Here is a 25144-nt window from a genome sequence, read left to right on the forward strand (position 1 = left end):
TTGTGATAAGATCGAGACTAGCATCTTCAACATTTCAAAAACTATGAAGCAGGCCAAGCTTGACAACTTTTTTTCACGTAAATAAATCATTTTGTTGCGGCATGTGTGCAGAATTAGTTGTCATTCTTGAATGCACCTATTGTAGGTGATGATCAGCTACAGGTTAGCTCTCGGGGCCTCTATTTTTTTATTTCAAAATTTTCATATATCGAACTGATTCGCGATACCCTTCGAGTTCGATATATCCATGTTGGACTATACAAGGTAACGCAAGAGCAGTTTCGCCAACGCTCTACTCACCACTAGGGGCCCACGAAAGACGACCTGTGGAGACGACCGTTTTTGCGCCAGCCGCCAGATGTGACTACTGGCCCTACCTTGCTAATCCCAATGATAATGGTGAATCCTGCACCACCAACCACTCAATAGTTGTCAACCCTAAGTTCGGCTTATTCGTGGGACACGTGTGCGCCATGAGGCGCTAACTACTTTACAGGGGGTCTATAGTACTTTCCTTGGCATGAGCGTCTGTTAGTTCTCAATAATACTGTTTCTAACAAAGCAAACGAGCCCATAAGTATACCTTTTTTTTCTTTATTCGTAGCGAGGGTCTCGTTCTGGCAGACTTGGTGCTTTCAGGTGGTATGTGAGAAATTATTCGTCGGCTGCCAGCTCGTAATAAGATCACGTGCTATGTGACGTCAATAGGTAAAAAATGAGTGTCCCACACTCACCGCAGTTGCAACAGCTGGCACTGACTGATGCTTTCACCTTTAATGCATTTTATATACCCCATAAAGTAAATGGGGGGGATAGCCGCCGTGATAGCTCCGTTGGTAGAGTATAGAACCCATTATTCGAAGGTCGCAAGATCGTTCCCTGCCCACACCAAGTTATCTTTTCATCCACTTTTCTTTCTTCACATTTACACTACAGTTACTTCTAATATCTCTTATAGTACTTTCCTTGGCATAAAGGTCTACCAGTTCTCATTATTACTGTTTCTAACAAAGTAAACGAGCCATTAAGTTTACCTTTCTTTTCTCCATGTTTAAATTTGGTTGATCAGCAAACTTTTCCATGTGTTTTGGTCATGCAACTAACTTTTTCAAGGCCTGTTCTTTTATAAAAAGTTAAAGTCCACTTTGTCATGTGAAAATAGCCGTGATACTTGGGCCAATTGGTACGTGTCCAAGAAAACATCTCTATGGAAAATAGTTGGACCATAATGAAGTTTTGTATGGTGTTTCCAACTTTTGTAAAGTACTTAGGCCTATGTTAATGTCATTTTTTTGTCTTCTGTTTGTTTTCAAACTGACGGTTTCCTTCAAGCAAGCAGTTGATTGTGCACTGTGCATAGGCTGTGCATTCACTGTGCATTGTCAACATCAGTTCTCCATGGGGGACCATCTGAGAAAAACTACTGTTTCCTCTCTGCTTGTCACAGGAATTACCGGCTGGGTAGGAAGGGTGTGGAGGAGATCAAGGCACACCCATTCTTTCAGAACGACCAGTGGACGTTCGACAACATTCGGGAGGGTAAGAATCTCTGCCTTTCTTTTTTCTTTCTTTCTTTCGTGAATTTTTCTTTTTCGTAACATTACGATAATTCTGTTGAGCAAGGACTTCGCCCTGTAGCATTCAACTGTACCTGCCCTGTGCAGATTGTTGTCAGACCACACCTGCTAGTTATCCATAATCATTCAAGTCTGCACATTTTTCAAGTTTCATTTTTTTGCAGTGTCTTCTCTTTTTTTCTTTTTAAAGTTGGCCTTGATTCCATACGGTGTAGCATAACTATTACTTAATGCAGTACGGAAAGGAATGGCAACTTTATATCTTTTGTTATGAAAATTTATTGAGTGGTCTGGTCAGCATGCAATTAAGGCTGGTGAAAGAAAAAAAGAAAGTTGAAAATACAGTTCAAGTAGTTTCTGTGATGCCTAGCTAACTTAGCGCAGATTATTAGTAGCAACCCTACAAAGCCAGCCGACAGGACAGTTGAAAGGTGATTGTGTGCGTTGGCTTCGTGTGGCGGCCCTTGTGAAATTGCTGTGACATTGCTGCGAATCCAGTTCACAGACTTCTTGCACAGGAAGTTATGAAGCTGTTCTCACTGGAAATTATATGCACCTCAAACTAGCACAGAAAACGACACAAACAAAGGAAGGGGGGCATGACGGACATGGTCAAACTGAAGTTTCTTAAAGGGCCAGTAAACAACCCTGAGGTCTAAAAATTGTTATCAAAGAAATATGTGCACTTTTGCTTTGTGAACATGCTACCACAATAGTTTTGTGTGTACGTGCTATACTAAGGAAGTTACTGGAATTCGAACATCAGTTTCAGCTGGTTTCAAGTTTTCGTGTGGCCTTGCCACCCTTGTCCCCCACAGGGAGGGGAAGGCGTAGCCCGTCGTGCTGGCTCGTTTAGACCAATCGACTAGCTTCGTGCTGCGTCAAGTTGCCAATCGGCGACTTTTCTTCACCGCACGTAAAAGGAGGTTAGGAAAAAAGCGCAAGAATTGTTTTTCGAAATGGAGGCAGTGCACGGCGCGCATCACTGTAACATTAGGAAAACACAATCGCGGTGGTGTACTCTACTGCTTGCCGAGCTTCTTTGGGGGAAGGGGGGGGGGGGTGTAAAAAAAAAAAAAAGCTGCAGCCTGTTAACTGGTCCTTTGAAAGCAACGCCTGATTGTGCCATCGCAGCCGTGCCACCCGTGCTGCCTGAGCTGAGTGGCGATGACGACACGAGCAACTTCGACGACGTGGACCAGGACGAGACACCCGAAGAGCACTTTCCCGAGCCCAAGGCCTTTGCGGGCAATCACTTGCCCTTCGTCGGATTCACCTACTCGGGGGACTACGCACTTCTCTCGACAGCGCATCTTCATGGTGTCGACGGCTTCAGCGAGGTACGCTCGATGATCCGCCCACTCTTGTTTGTGAGGCATTGCTCGTATGGTCAGGAAAAGAAGGCAGGAATGGAGCTTACCCTCTAGCGTAGTGTTTGATACGGTTACCTTGAAGGAAAACTGACGCTTCGACACTGTTGTATGCATGTAAATGCTAACGTGTGTAGGATTCGGATCGTCATCATTTGCGAAAAGCCCTGACACTTCGAAGCCGCTTCCCTTGCATCAAAATAGTTTGTTTCGTGCTGATACACTATGTGATAAGCTGTATTTTTCTCAGCATTATACACAAACTACTGCTACTTTCTTTGAAAACTTAGGCTTTGATGTACACTATCATGAAATGGGAAGAGTAGCGAGTGACTGCCAAAGTTGAATGGCAAACGACAAGATCAGCATTCACTCCGCAACAGGTTGTCGTTTGTTCATTTCTTAGCCATTTAATCATTCTTTACAGGTGAGTGAACTTTGATTATTCTGTATTGTTTTATGGCGAATGTGATCCTTGAATTAAGGTCTTGTTGCAGAAAAGCTTTATTTACGCAGTCGTGTCTGTTTGTTGGCCTAAGCCTCGTTCGACTTCAGCCAACACAAGCTTCGTAGATACATATACCGTCATTGCCATTGTGTTACAGCACCACCTAGAAAATTCGCATGTATGGTGGCGCCAGATTTCTTTCTACGTGTTATTGTGAGAAACTCTTTGCGCCGAAGAAAAGGCCGCAGCAGGGTTGCCAGTTACGCTTTACAATAAGCAAACTTGCTTCATAATTGCTTCATACTGCTGTCCTGCATTGAGAGCTGTTGTCCTGCATTGAGGGCTACTGTCCTACTTTGAGGGCTATTGTCTCACAAGAGTCGCGAAAATCTTTAGAAGTGTTGCGCATTTCTCTCCTAATCGTTATTGGGTGGTGGCACCTTAAGTTCAGCCGCACGTGGCTATCCTGTATCAAGATGTGTTAGCTGCAAGCACTCCAAGTGTTAATGACTTCTGCAGATACAGCTCAAAGCAAGTAAAAGAAGTGGTGTCAAGTAGTACTTCACAGGCTCTGTATCAGTAACGTCTGGAAACTAAGCCACAGATGTTTTGTGAGTGGTTGTCAAGTTGCGAAGCTTTAGTGTATGGTTTGTTATGTGGGAGCATACTTCAGTGATGTACAAAATAGTTTAGTTTAAACATATGTGTACTGCAGATTCCCCCAGTCTGCTAGTCCCACATTTTGCTAATTGCAGTGTAGACACTTCAGGACCTAAGCTTCTTTTTTCAAGTCGCTTGAAGAAACTTCCAGTCACTCGTCGGGTTTTTTCAGGGGCTTATTCATGTTCTGTGCCAGTGCATTTGTTGAAGACTCAGTCTAGTTAAACATGTGTTACAAGAGTCAGTGAGTAACTGCACTGCACTGACAAACCAAACATTGTGGGCTCTCGGTGTGGCGAGCGCCACGCCATGCACTTGGAGGGAATGGACACAGCAGAGGCGGTTGGTACAAATCAAACAATACACACCCATTTATTTAACTACTTTTTGAACAATGATATCGTCCTTTGAATCGATACATCAATTGTAATTAACACGCTAGGACATCGTTACACAATAACACAACAAACACACAACATGACAAACACACTAACACACCCAAGGCGGCGTCGCCAACGCTTGACACCACGAGGGCCCCCGGCGCGCAGGCCCGCAGTGCCACGCGCCGAGGACCCACACTAGAGACAACCGTTCGCGGCAACCGCCACACGCAGAAGAGACTCGCTCAACTCTCGCCCGCAGCCGCCACCAAGACTTTCTTTCGCCAGAGGTCACTGCCAATGCTACCAACCATGATGATGATAGTGGCACTCAACGTGAACACAACGCTACCTATCGCCCAGTAGCTGTCACCCAAAATGCGGCTTTTGGGCGAGACACATTAGCCACGCAGTGCAAACAATTTTATAGGGGCAGTCAGCACCCCCACATCCCGCCAACTTTAAATCAAACCATATTCCGAAAACAAAGAAATTAGCTACACAAGCTTTAACAAAAAAATGACATCACATGTTTCTTCATAATGTCCTTGCACCACGACACCGCCGCCGGTCGACACTGCTGCACTGTCCGGCTCGACTTCACCTCAGTACCGGTCCCGCAACAGCAACGTTGCCGTCCACGCAATGATCTGTCACTCGCGCAGACCCGTCTTCCGGTTGCGACCAGCACTCAGGAGGGCGCCGGACTGCAGGCAGTTGCGCAGGTCCCAGGCATCACCATCGCACGACCTCACGATCGCATTCCTGGCCAGCGGCACTGACGATGTGCAGAAGACAGCCAGCCATGCAGAAGACAGCCAGCCGTGGATTACGTAACTTCCACTGCGTACATTCCAAAACACTTGTCAGAAACAATGGAGCAGGGCCTAGGGAAGAGAGCTTTGGGCTTTTCGCCCATGTGGTACGATGGTCAGTACTGCTAATACATCGGCGGTGGCCGAGACGCCTAACTCAAAAATGAAACGAAGGTCACTTTTCCTAGTTTGTGCATCGCAAGATAAAAAAAATGAGACGGAAGCATAGAGCAAAATGCAACACTTCAATGCCACGATCTTCCTGGTTGTGCCACATGCGACAGGCGGCTGTGCAGTGTCTTAGGCCAAATGAATCGCTTGGCAATAACCGGCATTCACCCAGCCTAGGCGTAGAAGAGGCAGCCGCGAGGAGACATCCACTCTGTGAGGCAGGCCTATCGCTCGCCGCACACAGCAGCTTACTGAGCGACCAACGTCCACCGTCCCGGACGGTGTAGCGACGGCGTCGAGCCACAATGCCAGACAGCAACGACGCCCGGCTCCCTGAGCCCAAAGAGGTAGAAGAAGGTATTTACAGAAAATCGGACCACCCACGAGGCTTCCCTACTCACTCGCATCGGGCCTGGCCTACAATTCACGTGCTCTAAGCTTTGCTCACCTTAGGATGCAGACCGCATGGCTCTCGTACTAACTCAACAGAACAATGTTTTCGAAAAACTAACAACAACAAAAAACTTGCGAGCAGAAAAAAAAATAATAAACTCAACCTAGCGACAAGTACAAACATGTCACGAAACCAATCTCCTCGCTTCTCAACAAAGCACACCATCGACGCTAGTAACAAGAATCCGCCCCTCCCCCACCCCCCACGGCCTACTCTTCCCCGGCTCTAACAAAAGCTTATACCGAACCGCAAAAGCTGTCGTCCGATACTCCAAGAGCTCCACGTTGGGCAGCCAGTGTGGGGTCTCGAATTGGCGAGCGAGCGCTACGTCCTTGGAGTGAACGGACACAGTAGACACGGTCGGTACAAACCAAAGGGCACACATACATTTATTACACATACTACTTTTGAACTACGATATCGTCCGCCGAATCGATACATCAATTGTAATTAACATGCTAGGACATGTATACACACTAACACGACAAACAAACAACATGACAAACACACTAACACACCCAAGGTGGCGTCGCCAACGCTTGACTTACCACGAGGGCCCCCGGTGCGCAGGCCCGCGGTGCCTTGCGCCGAGGACCCATGCTTGAGACACCCGTTCGCGGCTACTGCCACACGCTGAAGAGACTCACTCAACACTTGCCCGCACCCACCGCCAAGGCTTTCTTCCAGCAGGGGTCACTGCCGGCGCTACCACTGTAACAATCATGATGATGATAGTGGCACTCAACGCGAACACAACGCTGCCTATCGCCCGGTAGTTGTCACCCAAAATGCGGCTTTTAGGCGAGACACATGTGCCACGCAGTGCAAACAATTTTACAAAGAGAGTCGGCTCCTTCACGACATACATTGAGCAACATTGACGCTACTCTGCAATCTATGTTAAAAAGTAAATATGCACCTTTGTTCATAGTTGTGCATACCTTCTCATCTATATTCATTGTACAACACACATTATTTTTTCATACAGTTAACTCTCACTTGAGTGAATTTCAAGGAATCCTGAGAAATAGTTCACTTATCTCAAAGTTCACGAAACTGAATATTCATTAGAATACGGGGCAGCATTGGGCACTGCAGTTGCCTAGTCAAAAGTGGGAAATGCAATCTATTTATATAAGAATTCTGTAGTTTTCGTTCGGACTGTTGTCCTTAAAGCATAGGAAGACGCAGAGCTGCCCAGAGATTGTTTCTGTGCACTGCCTGTGGCACAGCTTTCTGCTGTGACACGAAGTCTCGTAACATTCTTATATATCCTACAGCCTTAGGTAGAGATACCCCGTGGCTGTAGCTCCTCATAGTGCTGCATACACAAATGATGAAGGAAAGAAGTGAAAATTTGCGGCATCCTTTTTTTTTTATTTATTGTTAGACACAATAATAATGAGAACAGACTGATGCCAGGGAAAGTATAGGGCATGTTATTACTAGTAGTAATTGTGATGTAAATGTGGAAAAAGAAAAATACACGGAGAGATAACTTGCCTTCGGCAGGGACCAAACCTGCGACCTTCGAATTATGCTCTGCCACTGAGCCTCAGCGGCGGTCATCCCCCCATCCACTTTGTGGGGTATGTATGTGCATTCGACTTGGCGAGAACATTGCAGCGGTGACATTGAGGTCAATCTGTTCTTGAGGCATGCCCATGAATCATAAGGAATGTAATGCCGTACTGCACTGCATGTGTAACTGTTAACCGATCGAGCTCTGAAAATAGGTGCTAATGTTCGCAATTTTTCGAGCAGAGATTATGTTTAAGCTCTACTTCGCATCCACAACACTAACCATGGCTTGAATTTGCACTTGTGCATTCTCCGGTTCACAAGTGGTGATGGCAATCTTTGTTCTGTGTTTGTTTTTTCTTTCTCTCCAATTCCCTCCTGCCGTTTCTTCATTTGCTCCGGGGTCAGACTGACAAGGTGTGTATGCCTGTTCTTACCGCATTTGGTATAGTTTGCCTGGAAAAAAATTGAACTTGTGCATGGAATATATAAGTGATGGCTGTGAGCTCTCAAGCTTGCACAGCAGGATATCATGCTGGTATGATGTCACAGTTATGCTACCACATAGAAACAAATCATGACTAGCACATTTGTCACACATTCGCGCATAGCTCCACACCTGCAGACAAAATGTGCAAGAAAGCTTGACAGCCTGGAAATATGTAAACAATGGTATAAAGCATCTATGAAAATATTCTTCTGTGTATTGAAGCGACAGCTGCGAGTGGAGCTTATGTTCTTTCTTAGGTTGCAATCAGCTGTAGTTATTTCTTTGTGGGCGGAGCTCATGCTTTCTTAGGTTGTAGCCAGCTTTAGTTGTGGCTCTGTGGGCAGAGCATGCGTTTTTGCTTAGGTTGTAACCGGCTGTTTTCGCTGCGTGAATGAAGCATATGTTTTTAGGTTGCAACTGGCTGTAGTTGTCACTCTGTGGGTGGAGCTTATGCTTACTTAGGTAGCAGCCGGCTATAGTTCTGGCTCTGTGTGCGGAGAACATGTTCTTGCTTACGTTGAAACTGGCTGTTTTCGCTGTGGGTGAAGCATGTGTTTTTAGGCTGCAACTGGCTGTAGTTGCCGCTCTGTGGGTGAAGCCTATGCTCTTTCTAAGGTAGCAATCTGCTGTAGCTGTCGCTCTGTGATCGGAACGTATGTTCTTGCTTAGGTTGCAATTGGCTGTAGTTGTCTCCGTTTTCACTCTGTCTTGGAAACTGCTTGCCATGCAGGGAAATGGGCCAACACCAGATGTTCTTCAGGAGGAGATTACGAACCTCCGCGAGGCCAAAGAGGAAGCAGAGCAGAAATACAGGTTGGCTTTATTTGTTCATTTAATAAAAACCGTTGTTGCGGTTTCAAGTGTTGTCGAAATACATAGTGAACAAAGTGAAGTGTCCACAAAAATTTGCCTTCGTTATTGTGCTGGTTGATGAAAATTTTAGGGTTGTTCATTGGTGAAGTAAAGGCATTAGCCGGAATTTCAGTAGCCTGCTATCTATCGGCCATTCTGTCAACTAGCGAAAAACTTGGCATCTATCGGCTGTGCTGTAAACTGCAAAGCGCTTGGCGAATTGTTACAGCATGATAAACACATGGAAATGCAGCATCTGGGATGATGTGTCTCGTGCATCTGTAAGGAAATGAAAATGTGTGAGTCATCTCAAGATAATGATTTACTCTCTGCAAGTTCTTAAATGTGTTCTATTTACCCTGTTAATGAATGCATCCATAATGTAATGTTTACACCATGTGATAGATGTCCACCATTCAAGTCGATTGTAAAACTTGTTTTTCATCCTTTCATATCTTTATGCATTATTATTCTTTGAATTATCTTCTTGGTTGTTGCTTGTTCCTTATTTTTATTTTTCTTGAGAGGTCTTGCTACTTGGAAGGTTATTAATATAGCATGAGGAGTAATATGTGAAGAGTGAAATCCTTTTTCTTTTGTGTCTCTTTAAGATGTGCTTGCATTGCTCCTGGCGTTATGCAGGCACACGCTAAAACAGCTGGAGACCGTGTCAGCACAAAACGAGCAGGCAACTATTCTGGTTTCCGAGAATCGGGAGCTCAACAAAAAGATGACGCTGCTCACACACGAGATTAAGGAGGTGAGGCATCGTTTCCCATGTGTTTTGGTTGCATGTGTTGTTCGACTCATAGGTTTCCACTTTTTTTGGGAACGCGGACAAACAGCAGAGCTTTAGCCTAATGTGTACGACAGGGTTTGTATTGATCTCATTCTTAAGTTTGTGTATCTGTTAGTTACCATGAATAACAATTTGTCTCGACACTTTATACACTAGAACTTGTGGGTATGACCCTTGTTAAAGGGTAAAAGCGAAACAATAAGTCCGTTTAGATTGATAATTTACTGTGTGAAAACTGTAGTGTCGCAAATTTTACCGACGTAAGCTTATTGCTGGCAGAGAAAATCAAAGTCGAAGTACCATTTTTAAATTTATGTCTCTGCATTATTTAATAGCATCAACTGCTTTTGCACTAATCTGGATGCATTTTGCCATCACCAGTTACCTAGGATTTACTTTAGAATCAAATAGTGATGCACCTGCAAAATCAGTCGGGAAACTCTCCCCATTCATAGTTTCAAGGTGCCTGATAAACACACTCGGAACAGGCTATAAAGCAACGAAAATGGATAGTGGAGACCTCCTCATTGAAGTTTTGGACAAGGAGCATTATGAAAAACTATCCAACTTGGGAAGATTTTTGGTGATGTCTCCATCACTGTATCGGCATATCGTACAATGAACACTGTACGAGGAGTTGTAACGGAGGACAACTTAGTTGACCGATGCCGAACTTCTTGACGGCTGGAAAGAAGAAAATGTAATCAATGTCCGGAAAATTAAGATGCAGGGAGATGGCAAAAATATTTTAACAAAACATATTATTATTACCTTTGGCTCCAGCATACTTCCCGAAACACTTACAACTGGGTACACAAAGCTCCGTGTTCGACCATACATACCTAACCCCCGTTGTTGCTTCCAATGTCAGAAACATGGCTACGACTCGAAAAGCTGTCGTGGTTGGCAGACCTGTGCTCAATGTGGAGTTTCTGGCCACAATTCTGGAACCTGCCAACAACCAGCGCATTGTGTGAACTGTGACGGAAATCATGCTGCCTACACACGGTCGTGTTTATTCTGGAAAAAAGAAAAAGAGATCATCACGTTGAATGTGAGGGAGAATATCTCATTTAAAGACGCAAGGAGAAGTGTTTCGCTATTTTATGACCCAACCTATGCTGATGCGACTCATCAGGCGGCAGCGTCGCATTAACCCTCGCCATTCTTTCGGCCTACACAGAGCGAGCCGTCAGCTGCGGCGCCTGCCCTTAAGGCAGCAGTCGTTCAGCCTACTACGCCTACACACGAACAGAGATCGGAGACTCTAGCATCCTCAGGTCTCGAGGCCTCACCTCGCCAGTAGAGTCCCAAAATTTGAATGACCAGCTCGCACGTGCGGGCATCCAGTGCCTCCGAGGAGGCAATGGACACAGTGATACCCTTGGTGCCGAAATATCGGCGTTGCTCCTTGGAGCGCGCCAAGAAAACTTAAAGGCAGTTAACAGGCTCCGACGACGGCCCTGCTGTTTAAGTTTTCACTCCCTGCCTAAACAGTCACTTCCTCTTTTTACACACAGCACTACATTACTTTCATCTTGAACACAGAAATTATACAATGGAACATCAGGGGTTTTCTCAGGAACCTTAATGATGTCCAAAAACTTTTACAGAAACAATCTCCAAAAGTGCTGTGTGTACAAGAAACACTCTTAAAATCCAAGAACACTAATTTTTTACGCCAATATGTTACATTCAGAAAGGACCAGGACGATGCTGTGGCGTCATCCGATGGTGTCGCCGTTATAGTTAATCAAGGCATAGCATGTACACACCTACCACTACAAACATCCCTTGAGGCAGTGGCTGTTCGAGCAGTTCTTTTGAACAAACTCATCACCATCTGCTCTCTTTACATACCTCCACAGTACCGCCTTGAAAAGCATGTATTCCAGTCCCTAGTATATGAGTTACCAGAACCTTATCTGGTTCTAGGGGACCTGAATGCACACAGCGGTTTATGGGGTGACTGTCGATGTGATGCACGAGGTCGTCTCATCGAACAGTTCCTCTTTTCATCAGGTGCTTGTCTGTTGAATAGAAAAGAGGCAACATATTATAACCTTGCCATCAAAACTTACTCCTCCATAGACCTCAGTATCACATCTCCTTCATTTGTAGCATTACTCCAATGGAGAATTATAAATAATCCCTACGGAAGTGACCATTTTCCTGTCGTTTTGAAAAAGTTCACCAACATCATGCGTATGTCCTTCACGAGTTTCCAAATGGCTGACATGCAAATCCGACTGGGAACAGTTTTATAACATTACTCATTTAAGTTGGACAGACATATGTGGACTATGCATAGATGAAGCTGTGCGGTACTTCACAGCTTTCCTTATTGACGCAGCAGCCAAGTTTATCCCGCAAACATCTGGACTGCCCGGCTAGTGATGCGTCCCATAGTGGAACACTGAGTGTCGTAGTGCGCAAAAAGAGCAGAACAGGGCATGGAGGTTGCTTCGGAACTCACCGACAACCGAAAATCTTGACAGCTTTAAGAAAATACAGTCTCAAGGCAGGAGAACGAGTCAGCAGGCCAGAAGAGAAGGATGGCAGAAGTTCTTATCAGGGATCAATTTATATACACTGGAGGCTAAAGTCTGGAACATGGTTGGTAGGATAGCAGGAAGACAAGTACACTCACTTCCACTCGTAAACACACTGGGTGGCAGCTTGGAAAATCAGGCGAACTTCCTCGGTGCACACTTCGAGCAGGTGTCCAGCTCATGACACTATACAGACGCTTTATAGAAATACAAAACAAGAATAGAAAAGCAAAACCTAGAACACAAATGTACAAATCACGAGGCATACAACCAAGCATTCAGCTTAGCTGAGCTCCAAACATCACTGAACTCCTGGAGTAACTCCACCCCAGCTTTCAACCGTGTGGTGTACGAAATTTTGAAAAAAACCTCCTAATCAAAACGCAAGAACTTTACTGGGCTTGTACAATACTATCTGGTTCTCTGGTGCTACCCCTACTTCCTGGATAGAGGCTATTATTGTTACCATTTTGAAACAGGGCAAGAACCCTTCTTTAGCTTTGAGCTATATGCCTATTGCACTTACAAGCTGCCTGTGCAAACTCTTCGAAAAAATGATAAACTGCCGACTTGTAGTAATTTAGTTGAATCAAACAATTTGCTCAACCAATTCCAGTGTGGGTTTCGAGAGGGTAGATTCACCACTGACCACCTTGTTTGTATCGAGGCACAGATCAGAGACGCTTTCGTCCACAGCAATATTTTCTTTCTATGTTCCTCGATATCGAAAAGGCTTATTGTACACATGGCGTTTTGGAATATTAAGGGGGAGGCTACCATCAGATGCCAACTTTTTTGTTTATTGATATATCTCAATACAATTTTCAGGATAAACTAATAGCAAAAGTATTAGGACCACTACAAAATTTCATGAATTTATGTTCACTGGTTCTCCAGTTACGGCAGTATGTCAGAATAGTGCACACGGTTCTCTTATTCAAGACCTGGAGAACTGAGAACTTTCAAAAGATGCTCGAACTGTGAAATTAACAATGATGATTCTCAGATTACCTCAGGGGGTAACAGAGCTTTTTGTTATTGAATTTCCTTACTGAGAAGATTTAGCAGACCATCTAATTTAGTGTTGGTGATTGGGATATTATTAATCAAGTTTTCATTAGGTATTGTACATAATAGACACAATATACTAAAAAAAATGAGCTTGTCTCCCCCTAAAAAATTTATTCAAGTGCTTAATAAAGAAAGACTTATGAATATAGGATGAGTGATTCCCCAGATATGGCTGGAACAAGCAACCTCAATAGCCAAAAAAAGTAGTTTTGAGAAAACGGCATTTAAAAGTTTTGGGCACATATGCAAATCTAAAACAACCCTGCAGCATAACTGGAGGCATCCTTTGGCACTCTCTTTCTTCGCCGCCATTTCGTCTTCCCCAAGGATCTCTTCTTAGTTTTTTTCAAGCGCAGTGAATCTTTCTTGGCTGCCCGTTGAATGGCCAGGTCGCGCTTCATTGATCGTCCTGCATTGCCTGAAATTTTCACTCTGTTGTTGGCATAGCACAGAGTTTTCTTTGAACAGCTGCACATTGTTGATCCACCGCCTCTTTCTCTTTGCACGTCAGAAAACGTGTTCGCAAGTGCACAGTTGAGGACGCGATCGCACTCTTGGAGGCCGATGAAAAAGAGAGTGTGGAAGCCCCTGTCGATAAGCGCGAGACACCAGGCGCCCTTGCAACAACAAATTTTGGCACTGGTGGAGCAGGAGTCCCGTGTCTAGGCGCGTCGATGCTACCTCTCTTGCATAGATGAAGAAGCTGCTTCACATGTACTGTCGGCGCGATCACCGTTGGCGCACGTGCGAGCGGAGAGCTTCGCCATGCGGACAGCCTTCATAGATTGCTTGTTTGCACCGAACACTTGTTGCGTCTTCTTTTTGTTGAACGCATCGTGAGTGAATGCAACAACAGTCTCGTAAAGACAATTGAAAATGTTCTAATGAAGACGTTCGAAAATTGTTTCATAAAAACGGTTTAAACGGCGAAAGTATGCATATATAGACGATAGCTGGCAAAGCACTAAGAATACGCCGGGGATGGAGGAACAGCAGACGACAGAGAGCCACATTATGTGCAAGAGTACTACGTCATCGCGCGCAGCAGCCAATCGCAGTTGCAGGGTCCCTCTCGTCCTTGAGGAGAGCGCGCATCGCCAATCCCAGCGGTGCATCTCCGCCGCGAGAAACTTCAAAGCTTTCGCGAGCCCTCTAATTGTGAGCAGCTTGTTCCTCTTCTGCGCGGCCGCCGTCGCCGCGGGTGGCAGGAAAAGAAAGTCCTAGAATTCACAACCAAAACACCAAAAGGGCGGAGCTCCGTCAAGCGGTCGAAAAACTGCGATCGCGCCAAGTCTGGCTATTTTGAGCGCTCCCGTGTTCCTCGAGGGCTGCGGCGGCTTGTTGTAAACTTTATTTCAAACAGTTTCACGATTAGTTAGACGTTGATATTTACAAAAAAGGTAGTTTGTGACACGTACTGCCCTAATATGTGGTTTCCCAAAAATAGACTTTTTCACAATTTTTCCGTTTTTTATGGCCACGTCCCCCCTTAAGAGACCTGGCCCATTTGGCGTGCGTGGCAGAATGTTTACCATAATCGAGATTTACTTGTTAGACCGGACATTCCGTGTCCGAGTGGGCAGCGTTCTTTCACAAACATTTGTTCAAGAAACAGGAGTGACGCAAGGTGGTGTACTTAGTTGCACACTTTTTATTATCAAAATGAATTCTTTGCGCTTGTAGATCTCTCAAAATATGTTTTACTGCACATGTGTCGACGTCCAGCTTGGTTTTAAGTCTTGTAATCTGGCCATGTGTGAGCGGCAGGTTCAGCTTGGTTTGAACAAAGTCTCCAATCGGGCAGAAGAAAATGGGTTCCGACTAAATGCTCAGAAAAGCATGTGTGTCTTGGGCTCCAGAAAAGGAGGCATTCATTCCAAATCCGACATTCAACTGCATGGGCAACGTGCTTCTGTTAATACTGAACACAAATTCTTGGGCATAATCTTGGACACCAAGCTAACCTTCATACCACACATCAAGTATCTAAAAAACAAGTGCATAAAAGCTATGAACGTTCTAAAAGTGTTGTCACGCACTACGTGGGGAAGTGACAAAAAATGTCTGATGAATTTGTATAGAAGCCTCAGATGTACTCGCCTAGACTATGGGTCAGCAGCATATCAGTCTGCGACACCTACTGCACCTAAAATGCTTGATCCTGTTCATCATCTAGACACCCGCGCTCTACCGGTGCTTTTCGCACCAGCCCCGTGGAAAGCCTATACGTGGAATTGAACGAATGGTCGCTCCACCTACAGAGACATGTCTTTTAAATATTATCTTAATGTGAACAAACACTAGGAATACCCATCACATTCAACAATTAATGACATGCCAAGTTCTGCTGTGTTTGAAAAACGGCCTTCTATGAGATAGCCCTACTCACTTCATGTTAGGGGCCTAGCGAAGGAAACCGGTGTGCCACTTGAACACCGTTTGATGACTCCCGCAGTGTACCTGCGACCGTGGCAATGGCAAGCGATAAACTGCGATTTGTTTTTCTTGGCGGTTATGAAGCACACGCCAACCGCACATATTCAGACATACTTCCTAGAACTACAACATAAATACACATGTCCTGAGTTCTTTACAGATGCCTCTAAGTCCAGCACTTCTGTGTCGTACGCAGCCGTCGGCCCATCCTTTTCAGAAGCTGGCGTTCTTCATTCTAATAAAAGCATTTTCACCGGTGAAGCTTATGCAATACTTGCGGCTGTTAAACACATCAAATAATAATACAGATAATAAGATACTTATAATATATACTGATTCTCTAAGCGTAGTAAAAGCTCTGCACACTCTTAAAAAGCACAAAAACCCCATTCTTGTCTCGCTTCACTCACTTTTATGCCCTTTCTACTCATCCAAACAGCATGTTGTAGTCTGCTGGGTGCCAAGACACCGCGAAATACAAGACTACGTTCTGGTGGACCAGCTAGCTGGATCCGCCAACAAAACTGCTAGCAATACATCGATACCAGTTCCTGCACTCAAGTTGAAAGCTTTTCTAAACCGAAAGCTCAGGGGTTATTGGCAGAGCACATGGGAAACACACACAAGTAATAAATTGCATGTCATCAAGCCGCAACTTGGTCATTGGCCGCCAGTATCAAAATCACGCCACACAGAGGTAATACTTACAAGGTTAAGAACAGGACATACATACACTACACATACATTTCTTTTGTCTTGTGGCGATCCACCTTGTCTGATATATATGGAGAAGCACTCGCCATACTTCACATTTTAGTCCTGTGTAAACAATTAGACCCGCTGAGAAGACAACACTCTTCATTACCCTACCGACAGCATATACCACTTCATCCTGCAATTTTCGTCGGTAGGGAACCACTTTTAACACATAAATCGTTGTTGGCTTTTCTAAGAGAAGTTTGTACCTTTCATGTGATATACCCGGCCATTCAGTAGCACGACCTCTCCAAAGAGGTCTCCGCTGCGGTGGTTGCATTGAACAAAGCACTTGCCTCGCGGCTCTTGGTCGCAAGAGTGTGAACAACCGAGGCACTTGTGCTAAGGCCATCTATGTCCACCATAATTTTTATTATCACAAACTCTCATTGCCCATTGACAGTATACACACATTGCATGACATGGTCATGATTTTATTACTCCTAAGTTTTGACCCGCCTTAGCTCGAGAAATTTTAAGGCCCCTCTACAGCCACCTATCGCAATCATTGTCCACATCTCTAGTTCCATGCACTGGCGCTCTTTGACCATCAAATGGCCCTTGCGCCAAAAAATGCCAAATATCATCATTACCTTGGAATCAACTTGGATCACCAATTATCGCCCAGAGACATTGCATGCCAAAAGGTTATGATGCAAAAAGAAAAAGAAGAAGCAGAGAAAGAAATGGAATGCAAAAAAAAAAGTGCTGGCATTCCAGTCAAATGAAGTGATAGGAGTCGCCATTGCAATATTGTTGAGAGGTACAAACCGTATGGCAGTGACATACAACATTAGTTGCTGCCTTGAGAAAGACAAGCCTGCATGTCAAATTTTTGCATCCAGCAATGTCTCTGGTCAAAGGATTACTCGTCTCATCTCACAAATGCCTCGCGTATTTTTTTTTTTATGTGGAGGGATGGCACTAACAGTCGATAAGCTGTGTCAATTCATTGTACGATTGCTGTACAAGGAAAAATACTTATCGAGAGCTTTAGCCAGCATGAGTAGATGACGCAACCAGGCTTCGGATGCTTCAATCTCGCAAGTTATCTTCAGCTTTGCAAAGGCTGTGCATCATTAATGGCCGGACGAGCGCACCTTAATATCCCGAGCAAGCACCCTTTCCATTTCTTGGGAAAATTTATATGTGCCCCCCCCCCCCCCCCCGTCTCTGTTTTCCTTCCCCCCATTATGACGACAGTGAATGCATAAATATTCAATGAAGTATTTAACTAAAAGCATGAGTGTTCATTCCTTATCCTTAGCGGCTTTTTCTCTGCCATCATGAATTTTGATACGCGACTGAGCGAAAGCCCCCTTTCCAATTCTTTTCGGATATTTTTTACCTTGGGGGTGGGGGATGCACTAGCTCGAGCTTTTAAAGTACTTGGGCATTGCGAAGCCAGCGAGATCTGGCTTGTGGATGTTCTTGACCGTTTATATATACATGCAATGACTTCACGGGCCGTCCTCATTTTCTTGTCCCAAACAGAGCCAGCGAAAGTATGAGACAGAGTGCGAGCACCGGCGTAAGGCAGAGATCAAGCTGCAGGAACTGTGGTCCAAGCTGGAGTGTGAACAACAGTCTCGGTCCCAGCTGGCCTCCGCATCTCAGGTTGGTTCCTCCAAGTAGAGTTTGATGCGAAGATGATCGCTAAACCTTTAGACTAAAGCCATGTAGCCAAATGTTGCATTAATTAAATATCTGAGTTGAATAGGCATGGCCTTTTCCGACTGAACAACTGGCTACTGGGGCTCAAGTTTCAAACGAGCGTCACATTTCACGGGGCATTTTTTTTTTCTTAATCTCGCTTGCTTTGTGTAGAATAAATCACGTTGCCTACAAACATTCCAATTTTAAGAAATTAACAATGAAAAATCCGTGTTGCCGACAGAATAAACGCAGAAAAAAAAACTATGAAAAGAAAGCACCATCGCAATAATTCGCCAATTACGTCTTGGGCCACCTACATTCCTTGAACCACCTTTCAAGTGTTGTAAACGCCACACATGCCCTCTTTCTTTCAAGTAGAGCAACCGCAAAGTGTTATGTTGATTCCGTACAAAACTGCAACTTTGATTGCCCGCAACCGCTACCAAAAAGCAACAAATTCTCTTTAAACTAAGCCTGTGGTTCGGCATTTTGTCGTGGGAAGATTGTGCTCAAGCACTGATTCAAGAGCAGCATGCGTGCAATGTTTAGTAATTAATAGACACAAAAGTGTACCGAGCTTGTCCAAGCCCTCGTAGACGGCAGCCAAGGCAGAAGCTCTCATTAGAAAGCTGAAAAGCTTTAAAGTTTGCGGACGAGGTAGAAAACGCGATATCGACGACACTCTTCCCGACAGGCAACTCAAAGTGCACTTGATGAGGACGCGATCGCAAGTTCCAAGCGGAGCGCGTGTGGCTGGTGCAAAGGTTACTCCGACGCCCAGGCAACCACCCTTTTTCCTCACTCGACAAGCCTGCGCAGTGCTGGCGCCGTCTTTTTTGTTTTTTCTCTTCGCCCCAGTTAATAAGAGGGCATTGAATTGCAACCGTGCCAGATACGGTTGAGAACTGGCGAACTACGCCAAGTTCGGAGGCTGCTTATTATGCACGGAAATTGAAAAAAAAACTGATTTCTCGTGACCGATCTTGGAGTGCCCTAAAATTATGCTAGTAAATACATTATGTATTCGTTCTAGGGTTACCTAGTCTTCAATGAAGAGAGAGCGAATAGTGTGTAGACTAACTTAGCGAGTTATCAAAACAAGTTTTGATTATCGTGGTATCTTCCAGACAAGTCTATTGTTTCTTTATAGTTGTGGCCTCTTGAAGCACTGCAGTTATGTGCTGTTCACATGTCTTGCTCGATAACGTACTCGTAAAAGTTGTCCCACTTGACTTGGGAGCTCAGCTGTAGTAGCCTAAGCCTCTCGTATCCACCGTTGGCCACCACAACATTGCTTTGTGCGTGCAATTTGTACGATCTTCGTGCTCCTTGGTGTGATATTTCTAACTAAACGGTTCAGAACAAATCCAGGACACGTTGCAGTCCTGACAGGGATGGTGCCTGAAAAGTTGGGACTGTCCCGTAATACCCAATATGATTGGTTACCCTAGGTTGGTCTGTGTATAATTGTTTTGTTTTGGTTTATAGTTTCGTGCCACATGATGCGTAGGTGAGATTCTCTCCTGCTCACAAGCCTTTCTTCACTTTGCAGTGTTGGACGTGATTTGCCATTGTGCATGTTTGATTTCTTCCAGGTTGCATCGGAGAAGGCGTCTGCGCTCGAGAAGCAGTTGTGGGAGCTGAATGACAAGCTGAAGCAGGAAGCCGACGCAGCACTAAAGCTGAAGAAGGCCAACGCGGAGCTCACGCTGACTGTGGCAACGCGGGAGCGCACCTGCCAGGAGCTGCAGGAGACGGTGGGTGCTCTGCGCGGCCAGGTGGGCTCCCAGGAGCGGGACCTTTCCAACATGCAGATACAACTTGATCAGGTAGGCCCATGTTTTGGTACCATTCATTGTTTTACTTTCGGCATAATCATCATCGTGAGCCTTTGAGGAAGAAGCAAAAATACTAGACAGTATGGCCTATCACTTGGCGAATACTCCTCGAGTCATTTTTGCCACATTACTACACTATTGTCTAGCAGAAAAGCTTAAAAGGGCTACCAGCTGCCTTCGAATAGACCACATTTTTTCTGATATTTGTGCAAGTGCCATATGACGTACAAATAAAGTGTACTCTCCAGCCACTTTAAGTGCAAAGTTTGTAATGTTAAAATTGAAGTGTAAAAACTAACCTGACGTTTCGGGACCCATTCGGTCCCTTCTCCAGGGCAGGCTGTTCAGCCGGCTTCTAAGCTAGCGACTTTCCTTGGTGGTGTCCCTCTCTCCAACCTCCTTCTTGCCGTTCTTGTTGCTGCGGTGTTTTGTTCACTGATCCTGCAGACCGTGCACATTTATACTCAGTGAAGTTCCACTTGAGCAGTCAATATTTTCAGGTGTTGTGTGGATATTATTACGAGGCAGTGGGCATGGCTCTACCGTCGTGGACAACAGTTCGATGAAAAAGAAGTGGACTCGCCGCGCGAGAGACTGGCAGCTCTGAAGCGTCACTTTGGCATGTAAATATAGGAAATACGCTCATTCCTCTCTTCCGTGTGTTTGCGAGCTCCGTAACAAATTGGTGGGAGTGCTGGGTAACGAAGCGCCATACAACGGAGCTCCGCAGTGGTCGTCAAATCGGAGTTTCCGTGATGGAACACGGGACTGATCCCACGGCCACCTCTCCATCGGCTTCGGCGACGCCCGCACCATCCACGGCAACGCCTCCACTGGCCCCACCCCCACCCACGTACGTGCTGACGCATCCGAAGCATCCTGGAACGTTCTGCGGTACGGACCAAGTTGATGTCGACGACTGGATAGCCGACTACGAACGCACCAGTGCTCTCAACCGGTATGATCCGACTCTTATGCTGGCCAATGTGCTGTTTTACCTGAAAGGCACGGCCAAAGTCTGGTACGAGAACCATGAGGAGGAGATCGGCAGTTGGGACACCTTCAAGGAAAAGCTTCGCGACTTATTTGGGAAGCCCATCGGTCGAAAGGCGGCTGCAAAGAAGGAGTTGTCTATACGTGCTCAGACGTCCACAGAGCCGTATATCTCATATATACAGGACGTGCTGGCTCTATGTCGTAAAGTTGACAACGACATGTCGGAGTCTGACAAGGTTGGCCACGTCCTCAAGGGCATAGCGGACGACGCGTTCAACCTGCTAATGTGCCGGAACTGTGCGACCGTCGACGAAATTATTGAGGAATGCCGGCGTTTTGAACTGGCCAAAAGCAGGCGGATTTCAAGATCATTTACTCGACTGCCGAACACCGCAGCGACGTCCTCCTGCGAAGATGGACTGTCCTCCCATCGGCAGTCTTCACCAGCGTCTGAAATTACGCGAATTGTCCGGCGGGAAATCGAAGCAATTACACCTACTCTTCCCGCCAACGGCCACGTCGATTTGCAAGTACCTCAGGTTTGCTTGGTACAGTCGATTGTGCGGGAAGAACTGAGCAATTTGGGCTTCGATGTCTGCGCCGTTGCTCAGTCTCGACCAATTGGCTTCCGTTCAAGGTCGCCGCCTCGCCCCAGGTCACCACCCCAAGAAAGGTCTTATCCACGCTCTCGCAATCCGGCCGAATGGAGAACTGCGGATGATCGGCCGATCTGCTTTAACTGCCGCCGCATAGGTCACGTCGCACGGTATTGCCACAACCATTGGTCTTCGTCCCGAAACCAGTATAACACTGCTCGCCGCACCGATAGCTACCGTCGTTTCCAACCTCCTGAGCCGATCGCCGACAACTACCGCCGGCCTCTGCCCGTCGATTCCTACGCCTGCGATGCCCCTGATACGCAGCACAGCCGCTCACCGTCGCCTCGACGTCACCAGTCTCGTTCGCCGCCAGGACGTCGACCGTCGTCCCCTTCTCCTCTACGACGACGCCCGACCTCCCCGCTCAATTCTCACCAGGGAAACTAAGCGGTGCAGCTCTTGGAGGTGAAGCTGCATCCTCGGTACCGACCTCAAATCCTCTCCTTGTACTGCCGACACGACGAAATTTGATCGACGTCGACGTTGACGGCCTGACTGTTTCTGCACTTGTTGACACTGGGGCGCATATTTCTGTGATGAGTGCCCGACTTCGTCGCCGCCTGAAGAAAGTGCTCACACCGGCTGCCCCTGGCGTTATTCGTGTCGCCGACGGAAGAAGTCTTGCCATCACAGGAATGTGCACAGCACGCATCACTATCGCCGATCACCCCACATCTGTTCTCTTTGCAGTTATTGAGCAGTGCCCAAATGACCTAATTCTTGGTTTAGATTTCTTGTCCACCCATGCTGCTCTCATCGACTGTGCAACCGGCGTTCTTCAACTTGAACTGCCTCGACTTGGACCTGTGCCGTCCTCACCGTCACACCGCTTGTGCGCTGTTGATTATGTTCGGCTGTCACCGCAAGCCACCACGTGTGTTGCCTTAACGATATCACCAGCTCTTCCTGACGGTGACTACATAGTGTCTCCATTGGTGGATGTGCTCTTGGCTCGAAGTGTTGCTGTGCCGCATACAATCGTGACTATTGTGGACAACTACGTTCAGCTTCCGCTCCTTAACTTCAGTAGTTCGACCCAAGTTCTCCCGCAAGGCATTTCGTTAGCCCACGTTTCCCCACTTGATGCATGTAGCATCGTGGCATTGGACCCTGAAGACTGTTCGTCCCCTACTGCAGCCAGCCGAGCAAACGCACCTAGCGACGAAATCACGATGATGATCGCCCCTGATCTTCTGCCCTGTCAGTTGGCGCAACTTCACCACGTTCTGACTACCTACCGAGATATTTTCGACTTCGATGACCGCCCTTTAGGGCAAACGTCCTTCGTGCGTCATCAAATACATACCGGCGATGCTAATCCTGTTAGACGGCGACCGTATCGTGTTTCCCAGTCCGAACGCCAGGTCATACAACGAGAAGTCGAGAAAATGCTCTCCAAAGGAGTCATAGAGGCCTCTTCAAGTCCATGGGCGTCACCTGTTGTTTTAGTGAAAAAGAAGGATGGCAGCTGGAGATTTTGCGTTGACTACCGTGCCTTGAACAAGATAACCCGCAAAGACGTATATCCGCTGCCACGAATCGACGACGCCCTTGATTGCCTTCATGGCGCGCGATACTTCTCATCTATTGATCTGCGTTCGGGCTACTGGCAAATTTCTGTCGACGACTTAGACCGAGAAAAGACTGCCTTCATCACACCGGACGGCCTTTATCAGTTCAAGGTTATGCCTTTTGGGCTGTGCAACGCCCCGGCAACGTTCGAACGCATGATGGACTCTCTTCTTCGTGGTTATAAATGGTCCATCTGTCTTTGCTACCTCGACGATGTGATTGTTTTTTCCCCAACATTTGAAACTCACTTAACTCGTTTGTCGACCATTTTAGCCGTTTTTCGTCGAGCAGGACTCCAGCTGAACTCGAAAAAGTGCAATTTCGGCCGACAACAAATCACGATCCTTGGTCATCTTGTAAGTGCTGCTGGCGTCCGACCTGACCCTGACAAGATTAGCGCTGTCAAGAATTTCCCTCTGCCTTCTTCAACCAAAGATGTTCGGAGTTTTGTGGGCTTATGCTCGTACTTCCGCCGCTTTATACGCGATTTCGCTACAATTGCACGACCACTAACTGATCTTCTCAAAAAGAACGTGCCCTTCTCGTGGGGCCAAGACCAAGCAGCTGCGTTTTCCACGCTGATCGACCTGCTCATTTCACCACCAATACTGGCTCACTTTGACCCGTCTGCGACGACTGAAGTACGCACAGACGCCAGTGCTCACGGAATCGGCGCCGTCCTCGCTCAACACCAGGGAGGCCAAACGCGTGTTATTGCGTATGCCAGCCGCCTTCTCTCCACATCTGAGCGAAACTATTCGATAACAGAGCGCGAGTGTCTTGCGTTGGTCTGGGCTGTAGCGAAATTTCGCCCCTACTTGTATGGCCGCGAGTTTTCAGTTATTACGGACCACCACGCTCTGTGTTGGCTGTCGTCGCTCAAGGACCCAACTGGTCGCCTAGGTCGCTGGGCTCTACGTCTCCAGGAGTATAACTTCGACGTAATTTATAAGTCGGGCAGGTTGCACCAAGATGCTGATTGTCTCTCGCGTTATCCGGTGGACCCTGCTAGCCTCGCTGTCCATGAAGGCGATTCTTGTGTGCTCGCCATATCTGATTTGCACGACATCGGCACAGAGCAGCGCCGGGACGCAACCCTCAAGAAGGTCATTCAGCGAGTATCTTCAGGACATTCCGACCCTTCTCTCCGTCAATATGTCCTTCGCAACGACATTCTGTATCGTCGCAACATGAAGTCTGATGGCCCGGAATATTTGTTAGTTATTCCCCAACACATGCGTGCCACTATTCTTCAACATCTGCATGACGCACCGACGGCGGGACACCTGGGTTTTTCACGCACCTATCACCGCGTGCGGCAACGGTTCTTTTGGCCTGGCATGTATAAATTTGTGCGCCGTTATGTCGCTGCTTGCGAGCGCTGCCAGCGTCGGAAACGTCCTGCTCTCCGTCCGGCTGGCCTGCTCCAACCTATCGACATTCCCCCGGAACCATTCTTCCGCATCGGCCTCGACTTGCTCGGACCTTTCCCGACGTCCGTGTCAGGCAACAAGTGGATCGCTGTCGCAACCGACTATGCGACCAGATACGCGATAACTCGTGCATTGCCAACTAGCTGCGCTACAGACGTCGCAGACTTTCTCCTAAATGACGTCATTCTGCGGCATGGAGCTCCGCGCCAGCTTTTGACGGATCGGGGCCGCTGCTTCCTCGCAAAAGTTATCGACGAAATCCTCCGGAGCTGCTCTACCGAACATCACCTTACTACTGCCTACCATCCCCAGACTAACGGTCTCACGGAGCGTCTCAACCGAACTCTTACAGACATGTTGTCTATGTACGTCTCTGCTGACCACCGTGACTGGGACGCAATGCTCCCCTACGTTACATTTGCATATAATTCGTCAAGACATGACACCGCCGGCTACTCTCCATTCTTTCTTTTGTACGGCTGCAACCCTGCGTTGCCATTCGACACACTCCTTCCTTCTGCTACTATCCAACCAACGGTGTATGCGCAGGACGCTGCTTCTCGAGCCCGCGTCGCTCGCCAAATCGCGCACACTCGGCTCAGTGCTTCTCAGGCCGCACAAAAAGTCCGCTACGATGA

General features: G+C 46.7%; 1 protein-coding gene across 1 annotated transcript in view; it reads left to right on the plus strand.

The window, feature by feature from the left end:
• Rok (Rho associated coiled-coil containing protein kinase) overlaps nt 1-25144 on the plus strand; it is a 75683-nt gene that overhangs the window by 22631 nt on the left and 27908 nt on the right. Inside the window, exons 8-13 of the mRNA XM_075873861.1 lie at nt 1448-1539; nt 2712-2917; nt 8617-8699; nt 9381-9498; nt 17847-17969; nt 19604-19837. Coding sequence (XP_075729976.1) covers nt 1448-1539; nt 2712-2917; nt 8617-8699; nt 9381-9498; nt 17847-17969; nt 19604-19837 — 856 coding nt within the window. The remainder of the gene's footprint in view (nt 1-1447; nt 1540-2711; nt 2918-8616; nt 8700-9380; nt 9499-17846; nt 17970-19603; nt 19838-25144) is intronic.

This window comes from Rhipicephalus microplus, chromosome 9 (genome assembly GCF_043290135.1).
Source record: "Rhipicephalus microplus isolate Deutch F79 chromosome 9, USDA_Rmic, whole genome shotgun sequence".
NCBI classification, from domain to species: Eukaryota; Metazoa; Arthropoda; class Arachnida; order Ixodida; family Ixodidae; genus Rhipicephalus; species Rhipicephalus microplus.